We start from the raw sequence: 13,059 nt of genomic DNA on the forward strand, positions 1-13,059 counted from the left end.
TCCAGGCCAAAGATCCTCCTCACTAGAACCCTATATCCTTTCCCAACCACATTTCTATTTTTTTTTCTTTGCAGGGGGGAAGGCAGGGCAATTGTGGTAAAGTGACTTGCCCAAGATCACAGCTAGTACGTCGTGTATCAAGTGTCTGAGGTCGGACTTGAACCGAGGTCCTCCTGACTCCAAGGCCAGTGCTCTACTCACTGTTCCACCTAGCTGCACCCCACCCCCAACCACATTTCTAGAACTAGCTGTCACTCACTTACCCATGCTGGCATCCAACCCCATCAATAATCTGAAACTTTTCTCCAAAATTGCCAAGGATCTCTTCGGTGCCAAAACTGAGGGCCTTTTCTCAGTTTTCCTCCTTCTTGACATCCAGGAGACAGAGTACTGTACTTGGAGCTGGGAAAGCCTGAATTCAAGTCTGCCTCAGACACTTCCTAGCTGCGTGATCCTGGGCAAGTCACAGCCTCTGTCTCCGCTTCCTCATCCGTAAAATGATAATAATAGCGACTACTTCCCAGGGAGGCAATGTCTGTAAACTGTTTTACAAACATCGAAGCACCGCATAAATGCCAGCAGCATGCTCTTAGCATTACTGGATTTTTCTGGCACACTGCTTTTCCGTCTCTCCTGGTTTGTTCCTATCTGTCAGGCCACTCTTCAGGCTCCTTTGCTGTCACCTCTACCCCATCCCCCACAACGGCAGACGACGCTCTTCTTTCTCTATACTCTTTCTCTTGGTGATCTGCTCAGCTTCCATGGGTCCAGATCACTTCTGGATTTAGATATGCATCCCTAGCCTCTCTCCAGAGGACTGAGCCTGCACTGCCAAATGCCTATTAGACATCTCTCATCTGATACTCCAACAGCATCTCAAATTCAACACGTAAAAACCAAACTCATTCTCTCTGAGCCCACTTCTTAGCTCTCCTATTTCTGTCAAGGCCACCGCCCTGCTTGCAGTCACTCAGGTTCACAATCTGGTCATCACCCTCTACTTGTCCTTCTTTCTAGCCCCCCACAGCCAATCAGCCGGCCAGTCTCAGCATTCCTACACCTTCTACATCCTTGTTTCCAGATCCTTCTCTCCATTCCCAGAAACAATACCCTAGCCTTAGGTCTCATCACTTCTCACCCAGATGACTGTAATAGCCCCCTATCTGATCTGCCTGTCTCCAATCTCTCTTCTGTCCTCCTCAATCACCCTCCACACAGCAGCCAGACTGATGTTGCTAAAGCACAAGTCTCACCTCCTCACTTGCTTACTCAAGAAGCTTCAGGGGCTCCCTACTGCCAATAGGGTCAGATAAAACCTTTCTGTTTCATTCAATCCCTTCACAATCCGGCTCCCAACTTATCATTCCCTAGTGATATGTCACTTCTTCTCACATACTCTACATTCTTGACCTGTTCCTCATATCCCACATCCTATCCTATCTCTGTGCCTCATATGTACTTCTTGCCCACCATGACTGAAATGCCTTTCTCTTAGAATTTCAAGCTTCCTCCTACACCAGGCGTAAGGTCTACCTCTTCCAAAAGGGCTTTCCTTGTTCTGCCATGTATCAGAGCCTCCATCCACCCCCATCCGCATAAATGCCTGGCATCTAGATACAGTTTGTTGGTTGGTTGGTTGTTTTCCTTCGTTCTTGAAGAGGACCAACATGACACCACTATGCTAGAGTCAAGTTTCAATGTGAGTTTGTATTCACTAATTAGTATATATATCCCCTTATACATTATATAAACTAATTAGCATAGCCCTATTCCTACGAGAATATAAGTGGTTTGAGGGCAGACTTTCATTTTTCGTCTTTGTATCTCCTTGTATATATGGCATATTGCCTGGCACTTAGTAGGCCCTCAATAAGTATATGTTGAATGACTTTATGAATGAACGAATGCCCCCAGTTGCTAGTACTCTCTCCTTCCTCGGAACTACCTGGACTGACGGTAGCAGAGAAGCTCTTTGAGGGACTGTTTCTCTCTATCCCTGTCTAGCACAATGCTTCTCACACAGAAGGTCCTCAATCTATCTAACTGAATTTAGTAGGAATGAGAATAGAAATTCTTTGTGATCAAAGCCCTAATTATATCACTTTAAAATCAGTTGCATATTCTATTGAACACACCCTTCCCTAGAAAGGTTTTCATATTTGGAAGTCCCCAGTGGAAACACTTTAATCTCTTTGGGAAGGTAGGGAAGGAAGGTATGAGAACCAAATACCTGGGAGTTTCTGAGAACCTGGGTCTTCCCTTCTCTCCCTGCAATCACCCTTCTCTAGCCCACAAAGCTGCCTGTGAGGCCACAGCAGGATTTAGCAACAAAGGATACTTGCAGTTCCTGGTTGTGAAAGATTCCAGGATGCCATGCAAACATATTCTTTTGGGATGGGGGGTGGGGAGAAGAGGAAGAATTATTTGCATATTGATGTGCCTGGAAAGTCCTAAAACTATGCTCTCATTTACATATTCTTTGTAACTACTTTCCCATGTATACATGTGAGCTCAAGATCAGAAAGAGCTAAATCTGGAACTCAAAATTATGTAGAACTGTGTGTGGTAAACTAAAAATAAATAAATAAATTTAAAAAAAAAAAGATCAGAAAGAGCTAAGACAGGTAAAGACACTAAAGACAACAAAAACACTTAGGATTTTGTTTAGCTGTATTGATGGAGTAGGACCGTGGACTGGGCTAGATGGAATGATCAATCAACAAACATTTATTAAGCACCTACTAGGTGCCAGACACTGGGTCAAGACAACAGTCCCTTTCCGTGGCTAAACAGAACCTTGGGGACTAAGTCACTGTGACTAGCAAAATTTTCTGAAAGCTGAGGATTCATTACCATAAGCACCAAAACTTTTTAAAATTTTATTCACCTAATCATAATGATAACAGACCGAGTGAAGGTAAAGCTGTCCAACTTTTATTTTGCTTGGGCTGTTTTTCTGACAAAAAATTATCTTTGTGCTGAAAAGAACAAAAATGGTTAATAGGGAGTTGAAACCCAAGACAAATAGTGAGTAAGAAAATGTCCAGTTGCCTTTCAGGAGTCTAAGTCACTGGGCCTGGATGAATTCTATTGACCCATATGGAAACAGCTGATGGACACGTCTGCTGAATCATGACTGATGACTGTTATCTCTGAAAAACTGTAGAGAATAAGAGGGTGGTCATTGGTTTAGAAAAGGAAAAATGTCCTGATTCTCAAAATACAGACAAAAATGGACCCTGAAAACTAAGGTCAATGAGTTTGCCTTGGATTCCTGGAAAAATTCAAGATTGTGAGAAGTGATATTCCCTGGCACGTTTTCATCAAGAAGAAGTTATGTCAGACTGAGGTAATTCCCTTGTTTTGCCAAGGCCATTAGACTGGCAGATCAAGGTAAGATGATAAATAGTCTCCCTAGATTATAGGGAAACGTTCATCCAAGTTTCATGCTACCCACTGAAAATAACAGGCTGCGTGGAGCAGGTGGTGGCACTACTAGCAGGATTCAGAACTGGGGGAATCTCCAAACTCAAAAAGCAGTTGTGCATGCCCACTGGGAAGAAAGTAGTTTGTCCAGTAGAAGGCCCAGGGAGCTGGGCTGGGGCCCAGGCAGTTTTAACATTTTTATCAGTGCCTTGGATACAGGGATAGAAGGCAAACTGAGCAGATTTGTAGATAACCCTGAGCTAGGAAGAACAGCTAATACATGGAATGAGAGACGTGGGGTTCAAAAAGTAGCTGGCAACCTAGAGTGTTAAGCCAACTCTAATCAGATAAAATTAACCAGGGATAATATATACATTTACATATATATATATATATATGATATATATATATATATATATATATATATATATCAGTTTGAAAAATCAACCTCCCAAGTAAAAGATTGGGGGAGACATGGGTAGACATCAGTTTGTCTGAAAATATCTGAGGGTTTTGGTGGACTGCAATTCAATATGAATCAGCATGATATGACACAGGTAGGAGCTATTGTTAAACTCATTTCACAGGTGAGGAAATAGACAGGCAGAGGTCAAGTGATTTACATAAATCCAAACAAAGCAACTCATGAACCTCACCAATGACTTTACAAAATCATAAATTCCTATAATCTAAGTAAGGCCTCAACTAATCAGAAACTTGGGGACTAGGTCATTCCGGATAGAAGAATTTTCTGGAGAGTTGAGAATTCATTGCTTTAAGCTTCAAAATTTTCTTTTTCTAATTTCAATCATTTGACCAAATTTTAGATGAAAATTTTCTAAACTGTATTTCAAATGTATCTGCCTTCTCTGATCAGGATTAGAAGGTTTGTCATACATAAGGACTCGACCTGTTCTACTTGGCCTAGCATGGCAGGATGAGCACAAGTGAGTAGAATTTATCAGATGGTATATGGACCTAACATAGGGAGAAAATTCCCAGTAATTAGCTATGTCTCAAAATGTAATGGGTTGCCTGGGAAAAGTGGAGAATTACCAGACACAAGAGGTCTTCAAGAAGTTAGACATAGAGAAATGTGATTGATGCTTTGGGCAAGGATTTGATGAGTTGACTTCTATGAACCTAAGTAAACTGGATGTCAAACAGGAGATGGAAAATTAAAATGGAAAATTAAATATTGACACCTTATGTGTCACTAAACTCAAAGGGATGGGAACAGGTGAATTTAGTTCAGGTGATCATTACATATACTACTGTGGTCAAGAATCCCATAGGAGAAATGGTCATAGTCAATAAAAGGGTGAAAAAAAGTAGTGGAGTATAATCTCAAAAATGACAGGATGATACCTTCAAATCCAAGGCAAACCGTTCAGCATCACAGTAATACAAGTCTATGCTCCAATAACTGATGCTAAGGAGGCCAAAGCTGATGAGTTCTGTGAAGACCTACAACATCTTCTAGAAATAACACCCAAAAAAATAAAAGATATCACATTCACCAAAGTGAACTGGAATACTAAAATAGGAATGAAAAAATAACTGGAATGACAGGCAAGTTTCACCTTGGAGCACAAAATGAAGCAGGGCAGAGACTAACAGAGTCTTCTCAAGGATAACTTGCCAGTCATAGCAAACATTGTTTTTCAATGACCCATAAGGCAATGCTACATACACATGGACACCACCAGACGGTCAATATAGAAAACAGATTGATTATAGACTTTGCAACCAAAGATGGAGAACCTCTATCTAATCAACTAAAACACGATCTGGAGCTGACTGTGGCCCAGATCATGAGTTTCTTATTGAAAAATTCAGACTTAACTTAGGGAATACCATCAGACCATACAGGTATGACCTAAATTACATCCTTTAAGAATATAAAGTGGAAGTAATGAATGTATTTAAGGGATAAATGATGGACAGAGATTCACAATATTGTTCAGGAGGCAGCAACAAAAAACATTCCAAAGGAGCAACAGTTAGAAGCAAACATGGAATGACTAATTGGGTTAAGATTGGAAATGGAATATGACAAGGCTGCGTGTAGTCACTTTACTTAATTTATATGCAGAGCACATCATTTAAAATGCCAGGCTGAACAAATCAAAAGCTGGAATTGAGTTTGCTGGGATAAATATTAACAATCTCAGATATGGAGATGATACCAATCTAATAGCAAAAAGTGAAGAAGAATTTTAAGCCTCTTTCTATAGGTGAAAGAGGAGAGTGTAAAAGCTGGTTTGAAGCTTAACTTAAAAAAAAAAAAACTAAGATCTTGGCAACTGGTCCCATTGCTTCCTGGCAAATAGAGCAAGAACAAATGGAAGTCGTGTCAGATTTTACATTCTTGGACTCCAAGATCACCGAAGACAGCAACTATAGCCATGAAATTAAAAAACAAAAAAACACTTGCTCCTTGGAAGGAAAGCTATGCAAATTGGGACAACATACTAAAAAGCAGACACACCACCTTCCTGACAAAGGTCCATAAAGCTCTGGTTTTTCCACTAGCTGTGAAAGTTGGACTATAAGGAACACTGAGTGCCCCAGAATCCACGCTTTCGAATCGTGGTGCTGGAGAAGACTTTTGAGAGGTCCCTTGGGCAGCTAGGAGATCAACTCAGCTAATACTTAAAGAAATTAATTCAGACCGTTCACTGGAAGATACTGAAGGTAATGCTTAAACACTTTTGCTACATGATGAGAAGACAGGATTCATTGGAAAAGACCCTGATGTTGGGAAACACTGAAGGTGAAAGGAAAAGGGGAAAAGATGATGAGATGGATGGATAGGATCATGGAAACAACAAACATGAACTTGGAAAGACTTCAAGAGATAGTAGCGGTTAGAAGGACCTGGCATGCCGTGGTCCATGGGATCCACAAAAGTCAGACACTGAACAACTCAACAACAACAACAACACAAGTCCGGTCTGTCTCCGTTTCTACATCTATAAAATGATTACAATAGCCCCTACTTACCAGGGCTGTGGTGAGGATCAAATGAGGTAATATATGCGTAGAGTGTTTTACAGATCTTAAATCTCTGTAGAAATGCTAGCTACTGGCTTTAATGAATGGGTGACATCTATTCTGGCTGTTTGGAGGCCTTTTCCGTTTATTTCCTTTTGGGGGCTGGTGTTCTGGATAGGTGAGTCTGCTGGAGAGCCATGTTCCAGAAAGATAAGTTGTTACTGGGTCACAACTCAGACATTTGTCTTTATCTAGGACTTTTATGGACGGAGGAAATTTAACCCATCCATTCCACACAATCTAAGGCCTGTTTCTCCCTGTCCTCACCCTAAGAAAGTACTCTAGAGAATCTTACAATGACAAAGGATTGGAGGTTCCACCCCTACTAACCCATTTTTGGCCACCTCAGTGCCCTGAGCCTAAATGAATTGCTGCCTGCCCTGTCTGCCCCACCCTCAAATCTAGATGGATTTGAAGATTAAGTATTGGCTGAAAAGGAAATATAATTTTGGAGTCTAAATGATCAAAAGCAAAGAGCTTTTCAAGCCTAACACTGTGAACACAGGGAGAATGTAACCCACCTTTATGTTTTCTCTATTATCTCCCTGGATCTTACTTCAGTGGCACTAGCAGATGTGTTCTCCTAATACGAGGAGGAACTAAAAGGAAAACCAACATAATTCAGACGCTGGAATCAGCAGGATGACTCATGGCACCGTATCCATGAGAAGAGCATTCATCACCTGCCTCTTCCCGACTCTTAACTCTCTCGTGTATCTCAGCTTTTTAGTCCATTCTATGGGCAAGTTTCTGAGAACCTTGCTAGCTCTCGCCTCAGCCCATACTGAGATGTCTAGCCAAATGTCTCCTTCAGATGTGCAAAAGGAGAAGTAGGAAAGATTAACTCCCAGTCTTAACAGATCTCCTGGAAAAAGTGAGAAACTTCAGGCCACACTTAGCTCTCCTTCCAAAAACACAGTGGGACAGACGGAATGCAGCCATGGAAGACCCATTTCTTTGCATTGTGTTCTCAGATGAGTCCAGTATATGGGTTTGATTTGAAACACAGGTAAAGGCATTGCTGAACTACCAGAATGGAAAAAGGGAAAGTATTTTGTTTTCCAAAGCAAAAAGAAGTTTTTTAAATCTTCGTGATGATACAAACATTGTATTTTACCACAGAAAATGACTGAAAGCCACTGCTGAGTATGTTCATTAGGACATAAATGCTGTGATGGCACTTCATTAGTCTTTCTACACCTTTCTGTGCTGCAGACATAAGCCACAAAGGCCAGGCTTTGTCACATGGATCCGGTTCCTGTGTGACCCCCTCACTACAAGCTATAGAAATGTTGCCAGGATTTTTGAGAGGTAAAGTGAAAATTTACTAACATCTAGTTGTCTGTACATGTTTTGCAATTAAGAATCAGGCATGACCTTAAATGCTTTATCACCAGGGCCCTGTGCAAGTTCAAATACGTTTTGGTCTCCAGCTTTCCCACTTTGGAATGAGGAGAATTTCAGTAATTACATCTCTAAACATTAAGGCCAGTTGAGGCAGGCTCAGAAGGAAAGAAAAAGCTAAAAAGTCGGTTTTGTTGTGCAACTTTGAAAAAAATTGTGGTGCTCCCATCATTTCAAGGCTCCTTTAGAAAACCACTGTTAAAGGCCCAAGGGAAAATCAGGGATTTAACTCCTGCCCAGCAGTATATAGGGGAATAATAATTTCAAATATTTATTAAGCACCCATTATAGGCAAAGCAACATGTCAGATACTAGTGATACAACAACGGGAGGCTATGCGCACCCAGACAAGTCTTCAGACTGTGAACGTTGATGTTAGCTGAGAGACTGTACAGTAGAGTGGGACAAGCCCTGAATATGGATTCAGTAAAACCGTGAATTTTAATCCTGACCATGAAACTTTTCTTAAGGAAGTTAAGTGGCACAGTGGATAGAGGGCCAGGCCTGGAGTCAGGAAGACCTGAGCACAAATTCAGCCTCAGACACTTACTAGTTTGTGACCATGGGCAAATCAATTAACCCTGTTTGCCTCAGTTTTCTCATCTGTAAAACGAGCTGGAGAAGGAAATGGCAAACCACTCCACTATCTTTGCCAAGAAAACCCCAAGTGGGGTCATGAAAAGCTGGATATGACCGAACAACAAAAAATGGAACTTTTTAGCTGCGTGACTACAGACACAACCTCTCTTGAGCTTCAGCTTCTTCACCTCTAAAATGGGGATAATTATGCCTGTAGTACTTGGGTATAAAGCACTTCCAAAACCTTAAAGTACTATGTAAATATTAGCAAAGGAGATTTCAAGACATAATAGAAGAGAACTGAATTTTGGAGTCTGTTCACTACTGGTCTGGAGAGGAATTAGAAAAAATTAAATCTTTCAAGTCGCAGTTCCACTCTAATTATTCTTCAGATCCAGCAGCAAAGAAGATAAAGATTTGTTTACATGCTCTTTGAGCTTCCAAACCCACCAAAAAAAAAAAAAACCAAACCACTATTTATGAGAAATCAAACAACTAAACTCTTTTATTGGTAGCTTATGATCTAAATATGAAGGAATCTGTGCTAAGCACTTTTGATAAATATTATTTCATTTGATCTTCACAATAACCCTGGAATTTTATAGATGTGGAAACTGAGGTAAATAGCACTTAAGTGACTTGCCCAGCTAATGAATGTCTGAGGCAGAACTGAAACTCAGGTCTACCTGACTCCAGGTTAGCACACCAACCACTGTACCACCTACAAACACTTAGACAAGGGAGAAAGGATGTCAGCTCCAAAGATCACCAAAGGTTATGCTGACTTTCACAGTTTGTTTTTCCCAATTATTCTAACTGTATATACTAAGTTTCCCTTTAACATACATATTAAAGAAAAGGCCGTGGAAGTCAACAGTCCCTAGCAGAAACGATAGCCAGAGGGACCCAAATATTATATAACACAAAGTTTCACGAGGTGCTCTCTTCACAGAGACTCGGTGATGCAGGTAGTGATGTGTGAGTAGTATCATCCCCACTTTGAGGATGACAATTTAAGTCTCAGATAGATTAAATGACTTTCCCACAGTCACCCAGTTGAATAGCTTGGTTTCTCTCTCCTCTCTTTCTACAAAACCATGCATCTTCTGAAGTCTGTCAAAGCGTGATCGTCTCCTGGTACTAGATTTGAGAGCACTGGCCCAATGCCCTCACCACAAAGCCTCTCTGCAGTGAGCTCCTACAACATCTTGTTGCTGATTATTTTCCACATAGCTCATCTTAGAAAATGCCATCTGACAAGACTGCTTTCTCTGAGGTTAGAAGAGAATCCAGAGTCCTAAAGGACCCTCTTGCCCAAATGAAAACTCTAAAAAATTTCTACATCAGCAAGTCAGTCCTATGTCACTGGTAGATTTTCTCCTGATTCCCCCTCCTCCATTCTGCACCATGCCTCTGGTCTCTTGTTTAAAGACCAAGTGAAGCCAGCACATCTTCATAAAGAACTTCACACCTGACCTTTCTCTCAGGGCCACAGTTTCCTTCTCAGAAGGAAGACTCTGCTCTAGACCAAGGATATTTAACTTCCTTTGTGCCCAGGGTCTCTTTGGCAGTTCCTGGGAAAGCCTAGGATCCCTTTCTCAGAATCATGTTTTTAAATGTATATACACAGGATCACAAAGTAAACAGGTTCTATTGAAATAGGATATAATTTTTCCATATCCAAGTTCATGGATCTCCTGAGGGAGCCCTTAGGGTTCTGTGCACCTCAGGTTAAGAATCCCTGTGCCAAATATCTATGGCCCCTTCCAGTTGTCATCTCCTGGCATCCTAGGAAGATACTCAAAGGAGTCCATTAACATCAAAATAAAGGCAAGGTAAAGAAAGCTGCCACAAATTGAGCACCCATTTGTAATAATATGAAAGAAACATATGACAAATGCTACTGTGTAACACACAGCTAATATTTGCCAGCAAATCCACGGAATCAACAAATTTATCAAGTTTCCAGTCTTTATGATACCATGGAATCTCAGAGCTGGAAGGGACCTTGGACGTCATCTATCTAATCCTATTCCCTCACTTTAAATTCGTGTTTCTAATACAGCTATATACAATATGGCTATATACATGAGAGTTCTTCTTTTCTAAACACAATGAGCCCTTAGGTTACCGCCTTGGGTAGCTATCAGTCCAACTTTCCTAAGGCAGGCGGAAGTGATCATGGGACAGCCTCTGGACCCCACCCCAATGGGGTCCAATGCATGTGGCTCATACAAACCATGGTATCAAATGTCTGTCCAAAGCAGAGTCCTCCTTGTAAAACAGGGTCCAATCACATGCTTTTATTTGCTAAGCAAAAGAAATGGGACTGAAAAGGGAACGCTAAATCATAACTGGATGTTCTTTCTTTACATAGAGAATAGTATTATCCATTCATGTGCTTAAAAAGCAAGAGAAATTCAGGCAGAATAGTATTAATGCGTGCATATATAGAGTGGCTTCAAGTAACACTTAGCTCTCCTTACAAAACAGACGGACAAGCAGGCACAGGAAACCTAACTGATGCTATTATAGGCATTTCAGAAGGGAAAGCAGGCAGAAAATTAAGGATTTCAAGAAAGAGTAATATTTTCATCAGCCTCCTGACCTGAAGAAAAAAAAGGTGTTGAGTGATTTCTTGAAGAAGTTCTTCTTCCACCTTCTCTGGGTAAAACTTGGCCAAAAAATGGAATTTTACTGGATCTTCCTTGGGAATTTCTTGTTCTAAAACCTGGTTCCAAGCAGGCAAACATAAAAAGAGGCAAAATGATAAGTTATTAGCAACTGCAGAGAAAAGTCAGAATGCTAACAATTCCTATTTCAATGGCTGCCACAAACGGAAGGAAAGAGTATGTCATAAATCAGTGGCAAGAAACCAATACAATGAAAGAACTTGTCCATACTCTCCCCTTGCATGCAAAGTTTCATACTTCAATGGAAACAAAAAAATTTACCATTTTGTAATTACTTGGCATGTATCCTTGCAGCTCACATCAACTATTTTGAAGGATTTTTTACTAATGTTGATCATTTAATTTTAAAAACTTAGGATTCACCATCATTTCCCTTCTTGTGTATTGTCACAGGTATTTGTCATGAGCAACCACTTTCAACTGCCCTAGAGTCACTGTCATGTCCAAACTAAATACCATGTGTTACCGTCGTGATGTTTTCCAAAACAACTCACTAGATTATGGAGCTGGTAGTTTGGGGTTTTCCTCACCTTTTTTTCCATCTTCAACCAGGCACAGACTCCCTTAATGGTATACTGCAGGCCAAAGAACCAGGTTTCCCGGAGCCCTAGAGTTCGGCACACCAGATCAAACAAATCTTTCCCCTTCCATTTCATCTGAAACAATGAGACTGTGACTCAATCTTCATGAAGTATAGGAACCTCTTTCATGCAATCTGCCTGTTTGTTTCTGCACCATTTCAGTTTATAGACAGCATTCTACTGACCAAACAAAGCCTTGAATCAAGAAACTCCTCGTTATTGTTGGCATTTCACTGAACCTTTCCTCTTCAGTATTGCCCACTGCTCTGAGGCTAGAACCAGAAAATCCCTAAGTGTAGGGACATGGCCTCTCAGAAACAAGGAGAGCCATCCCCAAGTAGAAGAGGTGTTGAAATCACTCTTTCCACTTCTCAGAATGGTCTATACTGTTTTTACCGTTCCCTGTCTGATCAGAGACCAGCACCTCAAACTAGGGTACCAAAATTTGTGTATCACCGATGTAAGAAATTCTTAGTACATTAGTGTTAACAAATCATCAGCTCAGTCTTGGAGGACGAATAAGCCTTTAAAAACACCTGGATCATTACCAAAGATTCATGTTGTTACTCTCTACAGTATTTGAGAAAGGTCAATAAGGAGTGCTAAGCCAATAAAATAACCCATGTGCAGCTGGTCATCATAGAGTTCCTGGAAGCCAAAAAAGACTTTCTACTCGAGGGCCTGGCATGAGCTTGTCCTACTAATGCACATCTGCTTCTGGTTCATAGCTGTGTATAAAGACAGTGGCTGGCACTGTGACACACTCACCCAGGATTCCAGCGGTGAAAGATTTCAAGTCTGAATAACTAATAGCTAATTCATTTAGTAAACAGAAGACCAAAAAAAAATCAATTAATCTGATTAATGAAAATACACAATTTTCTTACTTTCCTCCACCTTCCTCTGTTACTAGTGTTTATCAAATAGGTTCCAGAGAAACCACACTGGCCAAAGCAAAGATTCCTTTTTCTCTGAGTGATTTATAAAACCAGAAGTTCAATAATACGTCATGTCTCTTACCTCACAGCTGAATTCCATCTCGGCATCCATTGTGATCACTTGGACTTTGAAAGTCTTTGGCTGCTTTTTCTTCAACCCCCTGATAGACATGTTTTTTTGAAATGATGACCTTCCAATCGATGGATTGACCTAATATTAAACAAGATTCAAAAAGGACTCAACTCTCTGGATTAAGAAATCATTTCTAAAATTATATTCCATAAAATGAAAATGAGGCAAATAGAAAATGATTCTTCTTATGCAAAACAGCTTTTCAGAAGGGAGTTTTATCTCTTTATTTTTTTTGAGGGGGGAAGGCA

The 13,059-nt window shown here is 40.6% G+C and overlaps 1 protein-coding gene across 1 annotated transcript in view; it reads right to left on the bottom strand.

Annotated features, from left to right (window-relative positions):
* Positions 1–12,850, bottom strand: part of LOC118858031 (merlin-like) — a 45,592-nt gene extending 32,742 nt beyond the window's left edge. The window contains exons 1-3 of the mRNA XM_036768456.1: positions 12,761–12,850; positions 11,690–11,815; positions 11,075–11,197 (exon numbers count right to left, since the gene is read on the bottom strand). Of these exons, the coding sequence (XP_036624351.1) occupies positions 11,075–11,197; positions 11,690–11,815; positions 12,761–12,850 (339 nt within the window). The remainder of the gene's footprint in view (positions 1–11,074; positions 11,198–11,689; positions 11,816–12,760) is intronic.
* Positions 12,851–13,059: the final 209 nt, after the last annotated feature.

This window comes from Trichosurus vulpecula, chromosome 7 (assembly GCF_011100635.1).
Source record: "Trichosurus vulpecula isolate mTriVul1 chromosome 7, mTriVul1.pri, whole genome shotgun sequence".
NCBI classification, from domain to species: domain Eukaryota; kingdom Metazoa; phylum Chordata; class Mammalia; order Diprotodontia; family Phalangeridae; genus Trichosurus; species Trichosurus vulpecula.